Genomic DNA, 21,500 nt, shown 5'->3' with positions numbered 1-21,500 from the left:
TGGTGAAAGGACAACGTTAGATCCAGGTTTTCATGCAGCCATGAGGCCTCACGAAATGGATGCTATTCTCTCTCAAACTGAAGAAGAAGGTAGGCTCTAGTAAGCTACAGTCACACCCCATGAGAGTAGCTAAGCACTCTGGGAGATTGAGTTCACAGGGCACACTTTGTTTACACATTTTGGAACAAATGCTCATCATTTCAAAGCTGGATTACTGTAACTCATTATTAAAGGGCATTACTCAAAAACAACTGAGAAGACTACAATTAATCCAAAACACCGCAATAAAAATAATAACAAACAAAAAAATACGATCATGTAACTCCGCTTCTAAAGAATGCACACTGGCTCCCAATACCCCATCGTATCTCCTGTAACATTGCACTATTATCATTCAAGATCCGTCAGTCAAACCTTCCTACTTTCCTAGATAGACTGTTGATACCACATACATTTTCCAGATCCCTTCTTCAACCGAACAAAATCTACTCTTTGTACCCTCTTTAATGATTATCGGCACTAGACGGGCCGAGATCTTTCGGTCGTCGCACCAGTTATGGAACTCACTCCCAGGCTATATCAGAGAAAAACCTACATTAGACAAGTTTAAAATCTCATTGAAAACCTTTCTTTATAATAATAATAATAATTTTATTCTTATATACCGCCCTACCCTTTGAGTTCTAGGCGGTTTACAATAATTACATTAGGATCCGCATTGACATGCCGATTTACAACATTTTATTGGATTAACAACAAATTTAGCCGAACTTGGCTGATGAAGAAGGGAGTGGGTAGAAGCGAGGGAAGAAAGCGTTAAGGAAGAGGGAAGAGGGCCGCGAGTGGGGCCCGGTAATACCGGAGAGGGGCGGTTACGGGTCTTGATTGTGGAATAGGTAAGTTTTGAGAGTTTTTCTGAAGCCGAGGTAAGTGGGGGCCTCAAGTATCATTTGGGCGAGCCATGGGTTCATCTTGGCTGCTAGGAAGGCAAAGGTTTTGTCTAGGAAACTATTGAGATGACAAAGCTTTAGTGAGGGGTAGGCGAACAGTTGAATTCTGCGGGATTTTTTGTTGGTGCAGTAAAGGCTAAAGAGGGGGTTGATGTAACTTGGCGAGAGGCCATTTACCGATTTGTAGCAGAAGCATGCGAATTTGAAAAGTACTCTGGATTCGAAAGGCAGCCAGTGAAGTTGGTGATAGAAAGGGGTGATATGATCCCATTTCTTTAGGCCAAAGATGAGACGAACGGCGGTGTTTTGGATCAGTTTTAGTCTCCTGGTAGTTTTCTTTGTGGAGTTTAGGTAGATAATATTACAGTAGTCTAGTATGCTGAGAATGGCAGATTGCACTAGTAGGCTGAAGGCGGTGTTGTTGAAGTATTTTTTTATAGTGCGTAGTTTCCAGAGTACCGAGAAACATTTCCTGACAATGAGGTCGGTGTGAGTTTCTAAGGATAACTTTTTATCGAGCGTGACTCCTAGAATTTTTACGGTGTTTTCGAGGGGGAAAGTCCTTTCAGTTGAATTGTGGTATCCTTGATTTTGTCATTGGGGGTGGCAAGGAAGAATTTTGTTTTGTCGGAATTTAGTTTCAACCTGAATGCTAGCATCCAGAGTTCAATCTGGTTGAGGATGTCGGTAATGTAATCGAGTAGTTCTGGTGAGAAACGGTTAAGAGGGATGAGTATTGTGATGTCGTCTGCATAGATGAAAAATTTGAGCTTGAGGGAAAGTAGGAGGTTGCCTAGGGAGATAAAGATACCTTCGAAAATTAAAAAAACTTCATTCAACAATAACACTTCCTTTGGAATATATTTTCATTATTTTAGTTAAAAACGATCTACTCTTTCTTTTTTCCCTGACCTATCGTGTTACTCTTTAATGTCGCCATTCTCTAAAATATTGCAGTCCTACTCCCTCTCCTCCTGTTTCTGTTTGTCTGTGTTCAGAATCTGTCCTTGTACGTATAATTATGAGTTTCTGTAACCCCTGATTTTTAATATATGTAATTTGCTTTGAAATAATATTATAAGCGTTTTGTTTATTTCAGTTCAAAATTTTTTATTGATTTTAGTATATAAAAGTACAATAAATGAATGTTAACATGGCAAGAGATATGCACGCTGCATCAATACAAAGAGTCACAAAATATTATCAACATAATATAATACAGCAGGCAGACCCACGCCTACCAAGAAAGAGGAGAGTAGCAGCCCAACACGCAGCCAAAAAAGATCGTAATATCCAAAACACAGAGAGACACCTATAGGAATGTGTGTAATGAGCCGTAGAGGAAAAGCCAGGTTCAAAGGGTGATATCCATGGTACAGCTGAATGTCATCAGCCTGTGTTGCAATAGAAGTCAACCGGACTCCAGATTTTAATATAGAAATTCATAGCCTTGTGTTTTTCTGCAATGATGCTTTCATATTTTACTGTAAGGCATAGAGTAGCATCAAATTTTAATAAACTTGAAACTTATACTTGTTTTATATAAGAAACTGAGAAACTGCTGAAGACTTTAAACATAGAAACATAGAGTATGACGGCAGAAAAGGGCCGACGGCCCAACAAGTCTGCCCAATCAAGAACCCTCCCTCCCTCCCTCCCTTGAGAATCCGTCTATATAGAAACATAGATTATGACGGCAGAAAAGGGCTGACGGCCCAAGTCTGCCCAGTCAAGAACCCTCCCTCCCTCCCTCGAGAATCCGTCTATATAGAAACATAGAGTATGACGGCAGAAAAGGGCTGAGGGCCCAACAAGTCTGCCCACTTGCTGCTAAAGTCTTCATCGATGGTCTCACACAACAACCCAATTTGCTGTATAAGTAATATATTTATTAGTAATCAACAATAGTCAGTTTACAGAACAAGTCTTCAGCCAATTGAGTTAACAGAGCATATACAGAAAGCCGGCTTTCGTATTCCTGGTGTCTGTTCTGATTAGTCTATCCATAAGCTGGCCTTTTATACATTCTTAACAACCTAAGACCACATTCTTGATTTCTATTGGATATTCATAATTGTCATTTTCCTTATCAGCTCATTGATTGGTCAACACTTATACTTTCTGAGTCATATTGAAGCGTGATGCCTTATTGCCAAATGGCTTTCCTAACTTCCCCTGACATATGTGCTTTTAATATCAAGAATCACTAATTTCCGAGCAAGGCCCATCCCATTCCTAGAATTATTTGCAGTTATCAATTTAATATCCTTTTGGTATTGTTTTCTGGTAAGTCCACTTTGACCTAAGTTATAGAGATGTGGTAATTCCCTTTTGATGCTGGTAATTTCCATTCTCACAAACTTCTTGTTTGTCATAGCAGATGTGTGCTAGTTTCTGTGTGAAAGATGAGTTCCACATGAAACCTGCTTATGTTGGCAGAGAGAGATATATGAGAGATGTGATTCTTCTACCGGTTTGTTCAGTGTGCTTTCAGGCCTATAATAGTATTGCCATATTTCTGTTAATCTGGAGTTCACAGGGGTCTGTCTTCACCTTCAGTTTCATGGAGGTAATTGCCACTGCTGGGTCAGACCAGGTTCATTGTGCCCGGCAGTCCGCTCACGCGGCGGCCCTCTGGTCACCCTGAGAATAGCCCTACCTGCGTACGTTCTGGTTCAGCAGGAACTTGTCAAATTTAGTCTTGAATCCCTGGAGGTGTTTTCCCCTATGACAGACTCCGGAAAAGCGTTCCAGTTTTCTACCACTCTCTGGATGAAGAAGAACTTCCTTACGTTTGTACGGAATCTATCCCCTTTCAACTTTAGAGAGTGCCCTCTCGTTCTCCCTACCTTGGAGAGGGTGAACAACCTGTCTTTATCTACTTTGTCTTGAATCCCTGGAGGGTGTTTTCCCCTATAACAGCCTCCGCAAGAGCGTTCCAGTTTTCTACCACTCTTTGGGTGAAGAAGAACTTCCTTACGTTTGTACGGAATCTATCCCCTTTCAACTTTAGAGAGTGCCCTCTCGTTCTCTCTACCTTGGAGAGGGTGAACAACCTGTCTTTATCTACTTTGTCTTGAATCCCTGGAGGGTGTTTTCCCCTATAACAGCCTCCGCAAGAGCGTTCCAGTTTTCTACCACTCTTTGGGTGAAGAAGAACTTCCTTACGTTCGTACGGAATCTATCCCCTTTCAACTTTAGAGAGTGCCCTCTCGTTCTCCCTACCTTGGAGAGGGTGAACAACCTGTCCTTATCTACTTTGTCTTGAGTCCCTGGAGAGTGTTTTCCCTTATAACAGCCTCCGGAAGAGCGTTCCAGTTTTCCACCACTCTCTGGGTAAAGAAGAACTTCCTTACGTTCGTACGGAATCTATCCCCTTTCAACTTTAGAGAGTGCCCTCTCGTTCTCCCTACCTTGGAGAGGGTGAACAACCTGTCCTTATCTACTTTGTCTTGAGTCCCTGGAGAGTGTTTTCCCTTATAACAGCCTCCGGAAGAGCGTTCCAGTTTTCCACCACTCTCTGGGTAAAGAAGAACTTCCTTACGTTCGTACGGAATCTATCCCCTTTCAACTTTAGAGAGTGCCCTCTCGTTCTCCCTACCTTGGAGAGGGTGAACAACCTGTCCTTATCTACTTTGTCTTGAGTCCCTGGAGAGTGTTTTCCCTTATAACAGCCTCCGGAAGAGCGTTCCAGTTTTCCACCACTCTCTGGGTAAAGAAGAACTTCCTTACGTTCGTACGGAATCTATCCCCTTTCAACTTTAGAGAGTGCCCTCTCGTTCTCCCTACCTTGGAGAGGGTGAACAACCTGTCCTTATCTACTTTGTCTTGAGTCCCTGGAGAGTGTTTTCCCTTATAACAGCCTCCGGAAGAGCGTTCCAGTTTTCCACCACTCTCTGGGTAAAGAAGAACTTCCTTACGTTCGTACGGAATCTATCCCCTTTCAACTTTAGAGAGTGCCCTCTCGTTCTCCCTACCTTGGAGAGGGTGAACAACCTGTCTTTATCTACTTTGTCTTTAGTCCCTGGAGGGTGTTTTCCCCTATAACAGCCTCCGCAAGAGCGTTCCAGTTTTCTACCACTCTTTGGGTGAAGAAGAACTTCCTTACGTTCGTACGGAATCTATCCCCTTTCAACTTTAGAGAGTGCCCTCTCGTTCTCTCTACCTTGGAGAGGGTGAACAACCTGTCTTTATCTACTTTGTCTTGAATCCCTGGAGGGTGTTTTCCCCTATAACAGCCTCCGCAAGAGCGTTCCAGTTTTCTACCACTCTTTGGGTGAAGAAGAACTTCCTTACGTTCGTACGGAATCTATCCCCTTTCAACTTTAGAGAGTGCCCTCTCGTTCTCCCTACCTTGGAGAGGGTGAACAACCTGTCCTTATCTACTTTGTCTTGAGTCCCTGGAGAGTGTTTTCCCTTATAACAGCCTCCGGAAGAGCGTTCCAGTTTTCCACCACTCTCTGGGTAAAGAAGAACTTCCTTACGTTCGTACGGAATCTATCCCCTTTCAACTTTAGAGAGTGCCCTCTCGTTCTCCCTACCTTGGAGAGGGTGAACAACCTGTCCTTATCTACTTTGTCTTGAGTCCCTGGAGAGTGTTTTCCCTTATAACAGCCTCCGGAAGAGCGTTCCAGTTTTCCACCACTCTCTGGGTAAAGAAGAACTTCCTTACGTTCGTACGGAATCTATCCCCTTTCAACTTTAGAGAGTGCCCTCTCGTTCTCCCTACCTTGGAGAGGGTGAACAACCTGTCCTTATCTACTTTGTCTTGAGTCCCTGGAGAGTGTTTTCCCTTATAACAGCCTCCGGAAGAGCGTTCCAGTTTTCCACCACTCTCTGGGTAAAGAAGAACTTCCTTACGTTCGTACGGAATCTATCCCCTTTCAACTTTAGAGAGTGCCCTCTCGTTCTCCCTACCTTGGAGAGGGTGAACAACCTGTCCTTATCTACTTTGTCTTGAGTCCCTGGAGAGTGTTTTCCCTTATAACAGCCTCCGGAAGAGCGTTCCAGTTTTCCACCACTCTCTGGGTAAAGAAGAACTTCCTTACGTTCGTACGGAATCTATCCCCTTTCAACTTTAGAGAGTGCCCTCTCGTTCTCCCTACCTTGGAGAGGGTGAACAACCTGTCCTTATCTACTTTGTCTTGAGTCCCTGGAGAGTGTTTTCCCTTATAACAGCCTCCGGAAGAGCGTTCCAGTTTTCCACCACTCTCTGGGTAAAGAAGAACTTCCTTACGTTCGTACGGAATCTATCCCCTTTCAACTTTAGAGAGTGCCCTCTCGTTCTCCCTACCTTGGAGAGGGTGAACAACCTGTCCTTATCTACTTTGTCTTGAGTCCCTGGAGAGTGTTTTCCCTTATAACAGCCTCCGGAAGAGCGTTCCAGTTTTCCACCACTCTCTGGGTAAAGAAGAACTTCCTTACGTTCGTACGGAATCTATCCCCTTTCAACTTTAGAGAGTGCCCTCTCGTTCTCCCTACCTTGGAGAGGGTGAACAACCTGTCCTTATCTACTTTGTCTTGAGTCCCTGGAGAGTGTTTTCCCTTATAACAGCCTCCGGAAGAGCGTTCCAGTTTTCCACCACTCTCTGGGTAAAGAAGAACTTCCTTACGTTCGTACGGAATCTATCCCCTTTCAACTTTAGAGAGTGCCCTCTCGTTCTCCCTACCTTGGAGAGGGTGAACAACCTGTCCTTATCTACTTTGTCTTGAGTCCCTGGAGAGTGTTTTCCCTTATAACAGCCTCCGGAAGAGCGTTCCAGTTTTCCACCACTCTCTGGGTAAAGAAGAACTTCCTTACGTTCGTACGGAATCTATCCCCTTTCAACTTTAGAGAGTGCCCTCTCGTTCTCCCTACCTTGGAGAGGGTGAACAACCTGTCCTTATCTACTTTGTCTTGAGTCCCTGGAGAGTGTTTTCCCTTATAACAGCCTCCGGAAGAGTGTTCCAGTTTTCCACCACTCTCTGGGTAAAGAAGAACTTCCTTACGTTCGTACAGAATCTATCCCCTTTCAACTTTAGAGAGTGCCCTCTCGTTCTCCCTACCTTGGAGAGGGTGAACAACCTGTCCTTATCTACTTTGTCTTGAGTCCCTGGAGAGTGTTTTCCCTTATAACAGCCTCCGGAAGAGCGTTCCAGTTTTCCACCACTCTCTGGGTAAAGAAGAACTTCCTTACGTTCGTACGGAATCTATCCCCTTTCAACTTTAGAGAGTGCCCTCTCGTTCTCCCTACCTTGGAGAGGGTGAACAACCTGTCCTTATCTACTTTGTCTTGAGTCCCTGGAGAGTGTTTTCCCTTATAACAGCCTCCGGAAGAGCGTTCCAGTTTTCCACCACTCTCTGGGTAAAGAAGAACTTCCTTACGTTCGTACGGAATCTATCCCCTTTCAACTTTAGAGAGTGCCCTCTCGTTCTCCCTACCTTGGAGAGGGTGAACAACCTGTCTTTATCTACTTTGTCTTGAATCCCTGGAGGGTGTTTTCCCCTATAACAGCCTCCGGAAGAGCGTTCCAGTTTTCCACCACTCTCTGGGTAAAGAAGAACTTCCTTACGTTCGTACGGAATCTATCCCCTTTCAACTTTAGAGAGTGCCCTCTCGTTCTCCCTACCTTGGAGAGGGTGAACAACCTGTCCTTATCTACTTTGTCTTTAGTCCCTGGAGGGTGTTTTCCCCTATGACAGACTCCGGAAGGACGTTCCAGTTTTCTACCACTCTCTGGGTGAAGAACTTCCTTACGTTCGTACGGAATCTATCCCCTTTCAATTTGAGAGAGGTCTTTCTCCTTCCCCTTCCTCACCGCCTACATAAAATGGAGGCAGAACACATTTCTTTTGCATACTTTTTTTTTCAAAAATGGGTCGCGTTTAAAGCACATTCAACTAGGGCACAAGCATCCCCTTTGTACAGCATAGACCAGCCCCACTACAGGATATTTGTAGGGTGGCCGTAGAGTCATCCTTGCTTTCCTTTGGTATGATATAGAGGCTTGGCAGGACATGGCCTATGGTGTGTGGATAGTAGAGGCAGGCTTGTCCAGATTCATGTTGTGATAGATACGGCTTTGGCACTTCCAACGTGTTTTGCACTGGTCTGGAGAAACAAAGAAGAAGGGGAAATTTAGATCTTAGCTGCTGATTTTGTTTGCTTGAGTCCCAAAAGCAAAAATAATGCTGTGGAAAAGGTATTCTTGACGCAGGCATTTCTTCAATCCAACACATAAAAAATTGATGGTGCATTATTTTTGTTTTTGGTTTCGGTGGAATTGCTGGGCTTCTTTGGTTGTTTCTTTAACTCCCACCAGCCCAGTCCAGAACCTGCTTTGGAAACTGAAATGTTCAGGGAGCTGTATTCAGAGTTTTAGAGCTAAGGAGAGTTGCTCTTGTTCGTTTCCAGTGATGTGGGCTTGTAGTTCAGTATTGCTTGACAGGCTTTAGGTGGCTCAGTTCTCAGCTCATTTTGGACTGCCTCGGACTCTGTTGGGTGATGTCATCAAACCACTGGTTCTCAGTCTCCATAAACCTACACATCTGGACTGGTCTGGAGGGATTAAAAAAAAGAAAATTAGCAGGTAGGATGCAATTCCCCATTTATGCATGCTAGAACAAGAACAAACCTTGAGCCTAACCTAGGGTATGTTGAGTACAATCTAAGTGTCTCAAATTTAATACTAGTGCTTATATTAATACAGTGGTGCCTCACACAACGAACTTAATTGGTTCCAGGAGCAAGTTTGTTATGCGAAAAGTTCGTTATGTGAAACGCGTTTTCCCATAACAATACATGTTAAAAAAAATAATTCGTTCTGCAGCATAAAATATGCTAAGATGACATAAAAAAAGATAAATTTGTCAAAATGGTGAAAATGGTGGTCTTGCTGAGGCCAAACTCTTTGACGAGGTCACACTGTTTTACCCCACATTCACTCCTTCTAATTATTTCCCATTTCATTTCAACAGAAATCACCTTCCTGCTTTTTTTAGAAGCCATGATCTATAAAAAATATTGAGTTTATCTTAAAAGGACGACTGTATACAGTGAGAGAGGGCAGAGTCTCAGCGGCAAAAACTGGGACTTAACTTTTCTTTTTTTTTTTCTAGCATCGGGGAAGCGGCGAGAGTAGCTCCACCCCCCCCAACGCATCAGCAGTAGGCGCCGGGCCCCTCCATAAAAGGAGGCGAGCCGACGGTCCGCCACTGCACAGGGAGCCAGGCGAAGGGCTGTGAGAGAGGGCAGTTAAGCGCAGTGACTAACGACTGCCTGCAGTGCCTGCGCGGAAGGATGCAATACATCGGCAGCTCGGGCGACTTCGTTGTGTGAAACGAAGTTCGTTGTGTGAAACGAAGTTCGTTGTGTGAATCAAGACATGAAGTTCGTTGTGTGAGGCACCACTGTAGTTACATTGTGCTAGAAAGAACTTCCTTCTAGAGGTCATAGGCTGCGTTGCTCTGGACAGGGAGGCCAATGCATTAGGTGAGCTAAGTTTTAACTGTTTTTTAAAGCTCTCTGAATGCAGGACAGTTGACTGCTGGAGGTGTACCCATCAAACAGAAGATAAGTGGAAAGATGACTAATACTTTTTCTTCTATCTTTAAGTGCATATAATTTAAATAGCACCGAGCAGCGCTTTTATCTATCTGCAATACAACAGAGGTTTTTTGCCACCTTTAACCACCTTTTGTCGTGGTGGGAGGGCCTCAGTCTGAGGCTTTTTCCTCTATTTTTGGAATTGCACATTGTGATCAGGCCTGAGCGGAGCTATGGGTATCCACTAGACATGATATATATATTTTTTGTGAAAGTGTTTATTAGATCTATTGGGTTTTCACGACACCCGAGTCTTGTGGCTTATGCATGAAACATTTCTGCATATTGTTTCATCTCTGGCAGGAACAGACGCTTGGAGCAGATTTTGCCGGCAGCACAGGCCTTCCAAGAATCCCTCAGTGCCTTCCAGGACTGGCTGTGCGCTACAGAGAAGCACCTTGCTGAGCTCTGGCAGGTTGACAGCTGTCTGAGCCAAATCCAGGAGGCCCATCAGCAGATCCAGGTACAGGATGGCCTGTGAGACAGATGAGCTAAAAGCAGGGCTCCTCAAATCTGTCCTAGGATCCTTCAGCCAGTTATGTTGTCAGGATATTCACAAGATAAATTTGCATGGAAGCCTTGAGATTAGGTATGCAAAGGACCCCCATGTCAGATAGGACAGGCTGAGCCACTCCTGGTTTTACCAGACAGCATGCATCCAGATGTAATTCTGATTTCCTTAACCTTTTCCTATCGTAATAAATTTTACGTTACGCTGGTTCCAATCGTAATTATTTTAGCAAAGTTTTGTATTATTCACCGTTATCATTTACGGCTATTGTAAACATAATGTAAATAAGTCATAAGTCTGTCAATTCAAATATTTTGTGTTCCTGGCTCTTTATTAATCCATACAGACTGTTTATCCATGATGGCAACGACATTTTTGGAATGTCCCGTCATCCGGAACACACGATAGGAAAAGGTTAAGAATGGAGGCTCACTCCAAGCCATTTTAAACAAGCTGATCCAATCCTGGCTTTGTTCTGTTGCATGCATTGAGTTGTAGTTCTGATTTGCTTGGGAAATAGATACATAAGCCAACATAGCATAAGGCAAAGGCAGGATTAGATCACCTTCTCTTAGTTGACCTGTTAATTCTAGCAGGACCTGATATCCATGAATACAGCGAGACAGTGGCAGAGGGGGGGGGGGGGGGCGACCACCCCAGGCGCTGTCTCAGTGAGGGAGCTGGCACCTTACCACCCCTTTCCCCATTCCCACCATACCTCTGTACAATTTTCGAGCAACTAATCTGGCCTGGCTCCCTTTGAAATCACTTCCAGGTTGCAAGGCCAGGAAGTGATGTCAGAGGGAAAGCCAGCAGATGGAGAAGTGGTTCGGTGGGAAGGGATGGCGCAAGTGTGGTGTGGGGGCATAGAAGGATGACGGGGGGGGTGAAGAGGAGGGCTTGGGGGTGCTACCGCTCCAGGCCCCTCCCTCCCTCACTACACCACTGCATTGAGATAATGCCAGTGTGAAAAAAGTGTGTAGATGAGGGATTGGAGTTTGTTGCCCTTGATTCACAGCAAGAGGGAGGACGGGTCATTCATATAATGGGATGTGAAGGGCTTGACCCTGATTTATAAGAATATTGTATCCACCGTGTGCAGTGCACTATGATGAACTGCTGCCGTGGGTATGATTGATGGCTTTGTTCTCTGCCTTATTCTCGTACTATGCCAAAGACGTTTCAAAGGATTGATATGAGGTCACATTCTTCTCTTCAGGTTCTTTGCAAGGACGTTCGGTTAAAGTCTGGGGAGCTGGACAGAGTTTTGGAAAACGGGCAAAAGGTGCTGGAGCTGGCTTCAGGCAAGTGAAGACCGGAGAGCTTTATGAAAAAGATGGAATGGGATTGGATCCTTAAACTTTTCTTTAAAAATAGATCTAAGGACTTCCTGGGCTTCCATATTCAGATATTTCCTGATGTCTCGAGAGAGACCCAGAAGAGAAGAAGGGAATTTCTAATGTTGAAACCATGTGTGACTCAGATATGGGGGTCTTTTCTTTCTTAGAAATCCTTGCAAATCAGTCATTAAATACCGTTCCTTAAAATATGTGTTTGTAGAACCGGCTCATTTGACTGCTTTCCTTTCTCTGAAGCGTCTTGAGAATGAAGAAACACCCGTACCTAAGTAATTAGCTCTCTTTCAGCAGCAGATTAAGTGATTTTGTTTGCTTGTTATGTAAATTACTCTTATCGTTAAATCTTGGATCCTAAAATTGAGGACTAGTGTGTGATTAAATTAAGATGTGCTTCTTTTTATAGTTTGATTTATTTTCAGGACTGAAAATAAATTTAAATATTATGTTTTCGTGATTGCACTTTCTGTACAAGATGATAATAATGTGAAAACCTTATAAATAAATAAAAAAAAAAAGAAAAAGATGGAATGGCCCACTGCCAGCTTAAATCCACCTGCCGGCAGAGAAAGAACTAAGGAGGGCTCATGAAAAGTAGCAAAAGACAGAACAGGGGGAAAAAATCTATCTATCTATTACCACTCCAGAACCCTTCCTCTCATGTCTCCGTCACAAATTGAGGACAAAATGTAGGGCAGAATTCACTGGTTCTTAGAAATCTGACCTGGGCCACAGTGTGAAGACTTAGAGGGTAATTTTTGAAAAACAAATATGTAAATAAGGCAGTGAGTTACATACAATTTTAGTCTTTGAAAACATTGTTTTTCCTATATGCGTATAAAAGTTCTACATCTACACCTATATAACTTTATCTGTTTATTCAATTTTCTATACCGTTCTCCCAGGGGAGCTCAGGTTCTCAAGCATTTCCCCTGTCTGTCTCAGTAGGCTAACAATCTATGTAATGTACCTGGAGCAATGGGGGGATTAAGTGACTTGCCCAGGGTCATAAGGAGCAGCGAGGGATTTGAACCCACAACCTCAGGGTGCCGAGGCTGGAGCTTTAACCACTGCGCCACTCTAGAAATCAAAATGTAGCAAAAGGGATCCATGTATAGGTCAATCCAGCCACTGTGACATCACTGATGAGGTTGGCTCTTATTGGTGGATTGAGGCATTATGACGTCACAATTCCAGCTCTGGCTATCAGAGGCTGAAACTTTTCACACTATTTATTCATTCAGTTTTCTATGTCGTTCTCCTAGGGGAGCTCAGAATTGTTTACATGAATGTATTCAGGTTCTAAAGCATTTTTCCCTGTTTGGCTCAGAACCCTAGTCCAATCCCTCGTACTGAGTCTGCTTGACTACTGTAACATCGCCTATTTAGCAATTTCCCAAAAGAACATGCAGCGTTTACAATTGATGCAAAATGCAGCGGTCAAACTGATCTTTGGGCTGAGGAAGTTTGACCACGTGACACCCTACTGGCTGCCAATGGAGGTGCGCGTAAAGTTTAAATTTGCCTGCTTCTGCTTCAAAGCACTACACGGACTTGCCCCTAAATATATAACTGACCTTTTCGTCTTCTCAGCCAACAGACACAAGAGAAGCTGACATTCCAACTTCGTTTCCCCCCCCCCCCAGTGAGAGGTTGTAAACTGAAAAAACACCATGAACATCTTCTCTCGCACCAAGCAGCATCATGGGGTAAAGACCTAGAACAATTGCTTTCGCCCACTACCTATGAGGAATTTAGGAAACGTCTGAAAACACACCTGTTCCTAAAGTATCTAGACAACTGATCCTCTCTTCTCTCTCCCCTCTATAGCGATTAACTTGTTCTATTGATCACTCTCTCCTCAAAAATGGATTTCCTGTCCTAAGTCAATCAATTTGTACCTTTGCTTAATCTTTGTAAACCGCGTAGAACTTCACGGTATTGCGGTATATAAGCTGTTATTATTATTATTATTGTTATTAATAATGTAACTGAGCCAATGGAGGGATTGAGTGACTTGCCCAGGGTCACAAGGAGGTGCTGAGGCTGGAGCTTTAACCACTGTGCTACATTCTCCCTAAACAAGGTGAAGGTCTTCTAGGGATATAGTTAGGGAGGGATTTTGAATTTGTGTGCCTAATTTTGAAAATAAACCATCTATCCACAACAGCATATAATAAACTTCAAAGTGCCTAATTTCTAAGTGATCTTTTTTTCAGATAATACCTTTCTAAGTACTTCTATGGTCTTCAGTTCCAGCCAAATTATTTGAAGGCTTGTTTCTCTTTCTGGCTTTTATTCATCATCAGACCTTAGTTTTTTTTTAATGTGCTTGTGCTCTATATTCTATGTTTTGTGCAAATCGATAAACTTTTCTTATACAACTTTAAAGCTAAGTACAAAAGTTTTAAAGTTGTATAAGAAAAGTTTATCGATTTGCATTGGTGTGTTATAGCGATGGAGACAAACCAAGTGGATGGTGAGAGTCACTTTTAAACGCCTTTATTTACAGAAACCAATGGATGACATTAAAAACACCTGACACAATTCGTGTTTCGACCCCTAAAACCTGCATTAGGAGTCTAAATGCTATGCTGGTTTAAAAAAATATATATTTATGTCAGACCTAAAACATTAAATCCTTAACTACTGAAAATGTTACTAATTTACAATACATCCAAATGTCAACATGTCCACAGTAAACGCTCCTCAGTAGAAACATAGAAGATGACAGCAAAAAAGGGCTACAGCCCATCAAGTCTGCCCACTCTGCTTACCCACCCCCTGTCTATACTCACAAATGAAAGTCAGTCTTCTTAAGCTTCCCCTTTGCCATCCTTGTTCAGAACGTAGACTTAACCTGGTGTTTCAGGGTCTTCGGAAGCTATTCTTTGAACCTCTTAGAAAGGTGACTCTAAAAGATCTCACCTTCAAGTCTCTATTTCTTGTAGTCATTACTTCTGCACGTAGGATTTCTGAACATCAGGCTTTGTCATGCAGAGATTTCTTCCTCCGCTTCTCTGAGGCTGGGGTTCCTTTCTTTCTCCCTAAGATGGTTTTGGCATTTCACATGAACTAACAATAAGTACATAAGAGTTACTATACTGGACAGACCGAAGGTCCATCAAGTCACCAACCCAGGTCACAAGTACCTAGCAAGATCCCAAGGAGTCAAACAGATTTCTTCTGTCTTTCCAGAGGGAAGATTATGGGAAGGAGCATGACATCCTCCACTTCCTGGATGTCCACTGGGTGCTCCTCCAGTACCTTCAGGTCGCCAATGAATTTTGGCGTTTTGATCATCTTTTCATCTTCATGGCTGGGGCCAGCAAGAGGAGCATAGCCTCAAAGGCAACGATTGCTTGTTGGATTAAATAATCGGTTTCCCTGACAGCATGTAAACTGAAGCAATAATCTTCAGTTGTCCAGATGTCTTTCCATATCTTGGGTGGAATTACCATGTCATCTTCACGTCATATCTTTTCCAGGCACTATCACCTGGATTTATTGGTTCCGTTAGAATCATCTTTTGGAGCATCGGTTCTCTCTGCAGGTGCTTCTGGTTGGTATCATGCTTTGCTAAATCCCACAGAAGTCTTTGGATTCATTTGCTGCTGATGACAAGGAATGAAAAATGATTTTCTTTCCTTTAATCACAGCTGATGAATCCAGAACCCCTTCCCTTCCACTCTTCTCTCTATATGTGGTATCCTGTTTTAATTAGCAGGCATTTCAGTCTGTTTCTCTCTTTAGGTTTATTGTTCCAAGTTCCAAGTTGTTATGCTTCAGATTTTTAGCCACAAATTATACCTGTCTTCTATGAGGAAGGAAAAATATTTCTATACTACGGTAATTTCTCTTTCCGCTTTTGCTAAGAGCAATACTAAGCGACCAAAGAGCATACCAAGAATTTAGTTCAGTGCACTCTTATCTCTACCAACTGGTAGATGGTCAAAACCCACACGTCTATGGATTCATTTGCTATGATTAAAGAAAAGAAAGCTATCAGGTAAGACATAATTTTTTCGATATGGGAGGCTGTCTGTCTCTTGGAAGTGGCTACAGTCAAGAGTGTGACTATATGTATATGGGTTGTTGTATGTCTCTGGGAGTGAATGTGCTCTCAGGAGTGTCTCTATAAAGTGCTTTATCGTGTGTGTACATGGGGTGGCTGCAGTCTCAGGGGTCTAGCTGCATAGTTCAGTGTATTGTCCTGTGTGTACATTGAAAGCTTTATAATAATACAGTAATAACTTTATTTTTGTATACCGCCATACCACAAAGAGTTCTAGGCGGTTCACATTAGTTAGACAGAGATTACAAGTGGTTACATATCAGATTGATCATAGAGTTCCGAACAGCAAGGAGAGAAGTAGGGGGGGAGAGGAGGGGGATGGGGGAGGGGAGTAGATCAGAAGGGGGGGGGGAGGAGGAGGATTGAAAAGGGGCATTAAGGGTCTTGGTTTCGGAATAGGTGAGTTTTGAGTAATTTTCTAAAGTCGAGGTAGTTGTAGGCCTTGAGGACCATTTGAGCTAGCCAAGGGTTTAGTTTGGCGGCTTAGCTCCAGGGGGGAGGGGTGCATTCTAAGTGAGCGTCCTAGTGACATACTGTTGTATCCTACAAGCGTGGAAAACTTTCTGTGTGTCAAGGTCTACTTTTCATTATCCAGGTGAGGAAGAATTGCTCACTCAGGAGAAGCTGGACTCCCTACGGGTCAGGTACCTGATTACTGCCCAGAGCAGTGCAGCTATCCTTCAGAGACTGGAACAGACCCTGGAAGCCTCCTCCTGCGTGGATCCGAGCCAGGAAGACTTTAGTCTATGGTTGAGCCGCATGGAGAAAGAGGTGGCATCCCATGGTAGTTGGGACGAGGACAGAGAAGGGATGTTGAGCACTGTGGACAGAGACAAGGTACAAATTAATGCATACCTCATCCTATCCCAGAGGCCATGAATAAAGCACAGGAAAAAACCCAAAACAGTTGTTGCCGACACCCTCTTTAAGCACAACTGATTATGCACTGGCCAAGCATCCTGTTGTATGTTCAAGGAAGAACTGACCCTTACCTGCCCACTTTTGCCCTTTCTAAATATTCTTTCTTAAGGTAATATCCATAAAACACCAACAAATAACATCGCTTGTTGTCATTGCGTCCTCTGAGACTGCTGTATGAGGAAAGACGAAAACGGTTAGGACTCTTCAGCTTGGAAAAGAGACGGCTGAGGGGAGAAAGGATTGAAGTCTACAAAATCCTGAGTGGAGTAGAATGGGTACAAGTGGATCAATTTTTCACGCCGTCAAAAATTACAAAGACTAGGAGACACTCAAAGTTATAGGGAAATACTTTTAAAACCATAAGGAGGAAATATTTTGTCACTCAGAGAATAGTTAAGCTCTAGATGTGGTAAGAGCAGATAGCGTAGCTGGTTTCAAGAAAGGTTTGGACAAGTTCCTGGAGGAAAAGTCCATAGTCTGTTATTGAGAAAGACACGGGGGAAGCCTCTGCTTGCCCTGGATCAGTAGCACAAAAAATAAAGTCACCACATACATCAATACGCTTAGTAAGCTTATTTCTTACTTAGAACTCTGCTCAGAGACATGAAGGCTGCGTCAGGGAACCGACAATAACAGCTGAGTTTTAAAGCTGGTAGTGAAGTCACATTAGATTACAAAACTGGATATCTCGAAAAGTGTTTCTTCTTGGTCGTTTCAAACCATCTCAATAATGACTTACGGACTTCTCTTTTAGGAAATTATCCAAACTCCGCTAGGCTGATTTCACCACATTCTCTGACTACGAATTCCTTGGAGAAGATAGGATATAAATAAAATTAATTAACTAAATAAATAATTACACATTGTGAAGAAATATTTTCTCCGGTTTGTTTTAAATCTACTAATTAGTATCTTAATTGCATGTCCCCTAGTCCTAGTATTTTTGGGAAGCGTGAACAAGCAATTCACACCAACTCTTTCCCCTCCACTCAGGATTTTATAGACTTGTGTCATATCATCCCTGAGCCGTCTCTTCTCCAAGCTGAAGAGTCTTACCTGCTTTAGTCTTTCCTCATAGGGAAGTCGTCCCATCCCTTTTGTCATTTTTGTTGCCCTTCTCTACCTTTTCTAATTCCGTTATATATTTTTTGAGATACGGTGACCAGAACTGCACACAGTATTTGAGGTGCGGCCGTACCATGGAGTGATACAAAGGCATTATAACATTTCCATTCCTTTCCTGATAATTCCTAACATTCTCTTTGCTTTCTTAGCAGCCGCCGCACATTGAGCTGAGGGTTTCAACGTACCCTCAACAATGACACCCAGATCCTTTTCCTGGGCAGTGACTCCTAACACAGAACCCAGCATCACGTAGCTATAGTTCGGGTTCCTCTTTCCCACGTGCATCACTTTGCACTTGCTCATCTGCCATTTTGTCGCCCACTCTCACAAGGTCCTCTTGCAATTTTTCACAATCCTCTTGTGATTTGACAACTTTGAACAACTTTGTGTTTTCAGCAAATGTAATTATCTCTCGAGCTCATTGATAAATATGCTAAAAAGCAGCGGTCTCAGCACAGACCCCCTTGTGAACCCCACTATTTACCCTTCTCCATTGAGAATATTGACCATTTAAACCCACTCTCCGTTTTCTGTCTTTCAACCACTTCTCAATCCATAAAAGGACGTTACTTCCTATCCCATGACTTTCTCATTTCCTCAGAAGTCTTTCATGAGGTACTTTGTCAAATGCCTTTTGATTATCCAAATACACAATATCAACCGGTTCACCTTTATCCACATGTTCATTCAACCCTTCAAAGAAATGCAGGAGATTGGTGAGGCTAGATTTCCCTTGACTAAATCAATGTAGGCTTTCTCTCATTGATTCATGCTTATGTATGTGGTCTGTCATTTTGTTCTCTACCATTTTGCCCAGCACTGATGTCAGACTGTGGATCTAGTTCTGGACTGGTATTCCTATATGGGATGAGGTGGGAAATGGTAGAGTGAAGTAGGGTGCGGCAGAGTAAGATTGGGGAGTCTGGTGAACTCTGGTGAGATGAAGACACTTCCCCTGGCATATAGCTGCCTATTGGCTTTGTGTTGCCATCCTCCATGGATTTATCTCTTGTGGCCTGTCCATGGCTGTCTTACTCAGCACTGATTGGTTTACGAAGGTGATTATCTGGGACTTCCGGTGAGCAGCCTCTAACTCCCACTGTTTCTGCTTCAGTTTGAACAGATTATAGAATTGGAGCATACCAAGATATCCCGGATTGAAGATCGCCTCGAGGAGCTCCGTCACATCAGACTAGACCCATCTCAGCTTCAGTCCCAGCTCCGTGACCATAAGGTATGGAACTGTTATAACCAGCACTGGTAGTCCATAATCACAGAGAGGCAGTTTTGTTGGTTCAGCCCAAATCAGCTCAGTGTTGGCCAACCAAAGTAAAACCACACGTCACAACCACCAGCCAAAGATAGTATTTGTAGAGTAAACAATTTTTATTGATGACAACCGATAAATACACAGCAGTGAATAGCAAATCAGTCAACTTCTAAGCAGTGGCGCACCAAGCCTATGTATAGATAAACTGGACAGCATAGGCTACACTCCAATTAAAAAATGAAGGAAAAATCCTCAGAACAGGCCCTCCCTCCTCCACCGAAGTGGTTTACAATGGTGGTCAAGCGATAACCTCACTTGCAAAAAACCTTCAAAATGTATTGGAAACTTGAGCCTTAAGCTGTGCTTCACTCATAAATATCTGATAGAAGAAAATATTCCACTTATCTTCTGCTGATCGGTAACATCAACGGTGGCCAGCGTTTCACAAATAAGCTGCCTCAGGGTCTATCCCGACCGATCAGATTTCTGAAAAACACAACGGAACAGAGGAGGGAGGGCCTGTTCTGAGGCTTTTGCCTTCATTTTTTCATTGGAGTCCTTACACTTTACCTTAGGACACTACAGTTTATCTATATTGAAAGTGTTTATCATCTTATACATTTTGTTTTCATGATATCTGAGTCATATTTGGCTATGTACCTAGCCTATGTGACACCTGAGGCCCATCATTTTTTGACACCCCCCCCATCTGTATGAAAAACGAGATTTTTAGTAACAATCCACATGTCACACAAGAGTATACCTAGGAAAAGGCAGTACAACATCAATACACCCATTGTAAAACTAAACAAGCCAGACTAGTACAGATCAATCTTACACCGTCAGAAAACCTTGTCTTTCAAACACACAGAACACAGAAATCACCTTCGCCTAGTATGTAATCACAAACTAATCCCTCCCTCTTTTACAAAACTGTAGTGTGGTTTTTATCCACGGTGGTAACAGCTCAGACGCTCATAGAATTAACATACACAGTAGATGACGGCAGATAAAGACCCGAATGGTCTATCCAGTCTGCCCAACCTGATTCAATTTAAATTTTTTTAAAAAATTTTTTCTTCTTAGCTATTTCTGGGCAAGAATCCAAAGCTCTACCCGATACTGTGCTTCGGTTCCAATTGCCGAAATCTCCGTCAAAACCTACTTCAGCCCATCTACACTCTCCCAGCCATTGAAGCCTTCCTCAGCCCATCCCCCACCAAATGGCCATATACAGACACAGACCGTGCAAGTCTGCCCAGTACTGGCCTTAGTTCAATTTTTTTTTTTTTAGTTCAAAAAAAATTTTTATTGGTTTTTGGAAAACATAAAAAAAAACTGAAGTACAAAAAGAAGAGCTTCCAAGGAAGCACAGGTTATAAACCGGGTGATGACACCCATCCAGTATATTCAATTACATAATAAGAAGTGGCAATAACAAGATAAATGAACAGTAAACAGTATATCAATCATGTTAGTATGCACATCATAAAAGCCTATAAGAATGAGGAACAAGCTTCGTATGGGATAGTGAAGGGAGTAAATCGAGAGAGATAAGATACAATATAGTCCACGCTAAAACAGTACACATGTGACTGTATATCGTCAGCAGACAATGACAAAATAGTATGAAATAAAATAAAGAGAAAATAAAGGAAAGATCAAACCAGAATATTATAGGTAAATGATCCGGTTTATGGTCAAGGGTCTAAGTGCTGATGTTTGCCAGAATCGACCAAGTTTTATCAAAAGTCGCTCTAGATTTATGGCGGTCAGCCATATGTCGTTCAAATTTATTGTGGAGGCACATTGAATTCCACCATTGGTTATAATCTAATTTTGTAAAATCTTTCCAATTATGTAAAATAAGTTGAATGGCTAGAATTAATAAAAGGGTAAAAAGGCGGTCATGATACACAGATAGATGGGCAGTGAGTGCCGAGGAACCCAGAATCAAAATATCAAATGAGAAAGGATCAGTGATAGAGAAAATTTTAGAAATCGTGTGCCAGATCGAATTCCAGAAAATCTGCAAATGGGGGCAATCATAGAGCATATGCCGCAAGGAGCCTTCAGATGCTTTGCAAGACCAGCAAGAGTTAACTGAGGACTTCATTATTTTGGCTGATTTAATAGGAGTCCAGAAGGCTCTATGATAGAGGAAAAGAGCTGTTTGTCTATGAGAGGCTGAGTGAAGGGATTTAAATAATCTGGGCCATAACGCCAACCATAATTGCTCGGTAATAGGGGATTGCAACATCGGATCCCATTTAGAGATGGATTCGACGAGGAAAGGATATGATTTTGCCTGCATATACTTGTACCAATTTGAAGATTGACCTTTGGAAGCAGAGAAAAGTTGTATCTTTGAGTGGAGGTCAGGAGTAGTATGCAAGGATGCGGGAGATGAGAACCTCGCAGTAAGACAATGATGCAGCTGAATCCAATTAAAATATTGGGTGGGAGGGATATGGAATTTTGCCATAATGTCCGAGAAGGTAATCCATTTATTCGCGTTGATAAGATGCGCAATAGTACAGAGACCTTGCTGTTGCCAAGATTTCCAAAGTACCACGGAATTATCAATTTTAAGTTTGGGATTATGCCAAATAGGTGCCGCTAATGAATCAGCTAATTTGTTCTCTGAGATGGAGTCAATATGGTTAAGTGTTTGCCAAGTACTATGTAAAATCAGATTGCGTTTGGCC

The 21,500-nt window shown here is 42.7% G+C and overlaps 1 protein-coding gene across 1 annotated transcript in view; it reads left to right on the top strand.

The window, feature by feature from the left end:
* The window catches only part of PLEC (plectin), a 523,889-nt gene that overhangs the window by 342,924 nt on the left and 159,465 nt on the right, over positions 1-21,500 (top strand). The window contains 4 exon segments of the mRNA XM_033935291.1: positions 9,839-9,998; positions 11,266-11,350; positions 16,072-16,313; positions 18,637-18,756. Of these exon segments, the coding sequence (XP_033791182.1) occupies positions 9,839-9,998; positions 11,266-11,350; positions 16,072-16,313; positions 18,637-18,756 (607 nt within the window).

The sequence above is a fragment of the Geotrypetes seraphini genome, chromosome 2, assembly GCF_902459505.1.
Source record: "Geotrypetes seraphini chromosome 2, aGeoSer1.1, whole genome shotgun sequence".
In the NCBI taxonomy this organism is placed as follows: Eukaryota; Metazoa; Chordata; class Amphibia; order Gymnophiona; family Dermophiidae; genus Geotrypetes; species Geotrypetes seraphini.
Note: the sequence above shows the minus strand (reverse complement) of the source record. Positions and strands in the feature narration are given on the sequence as shown.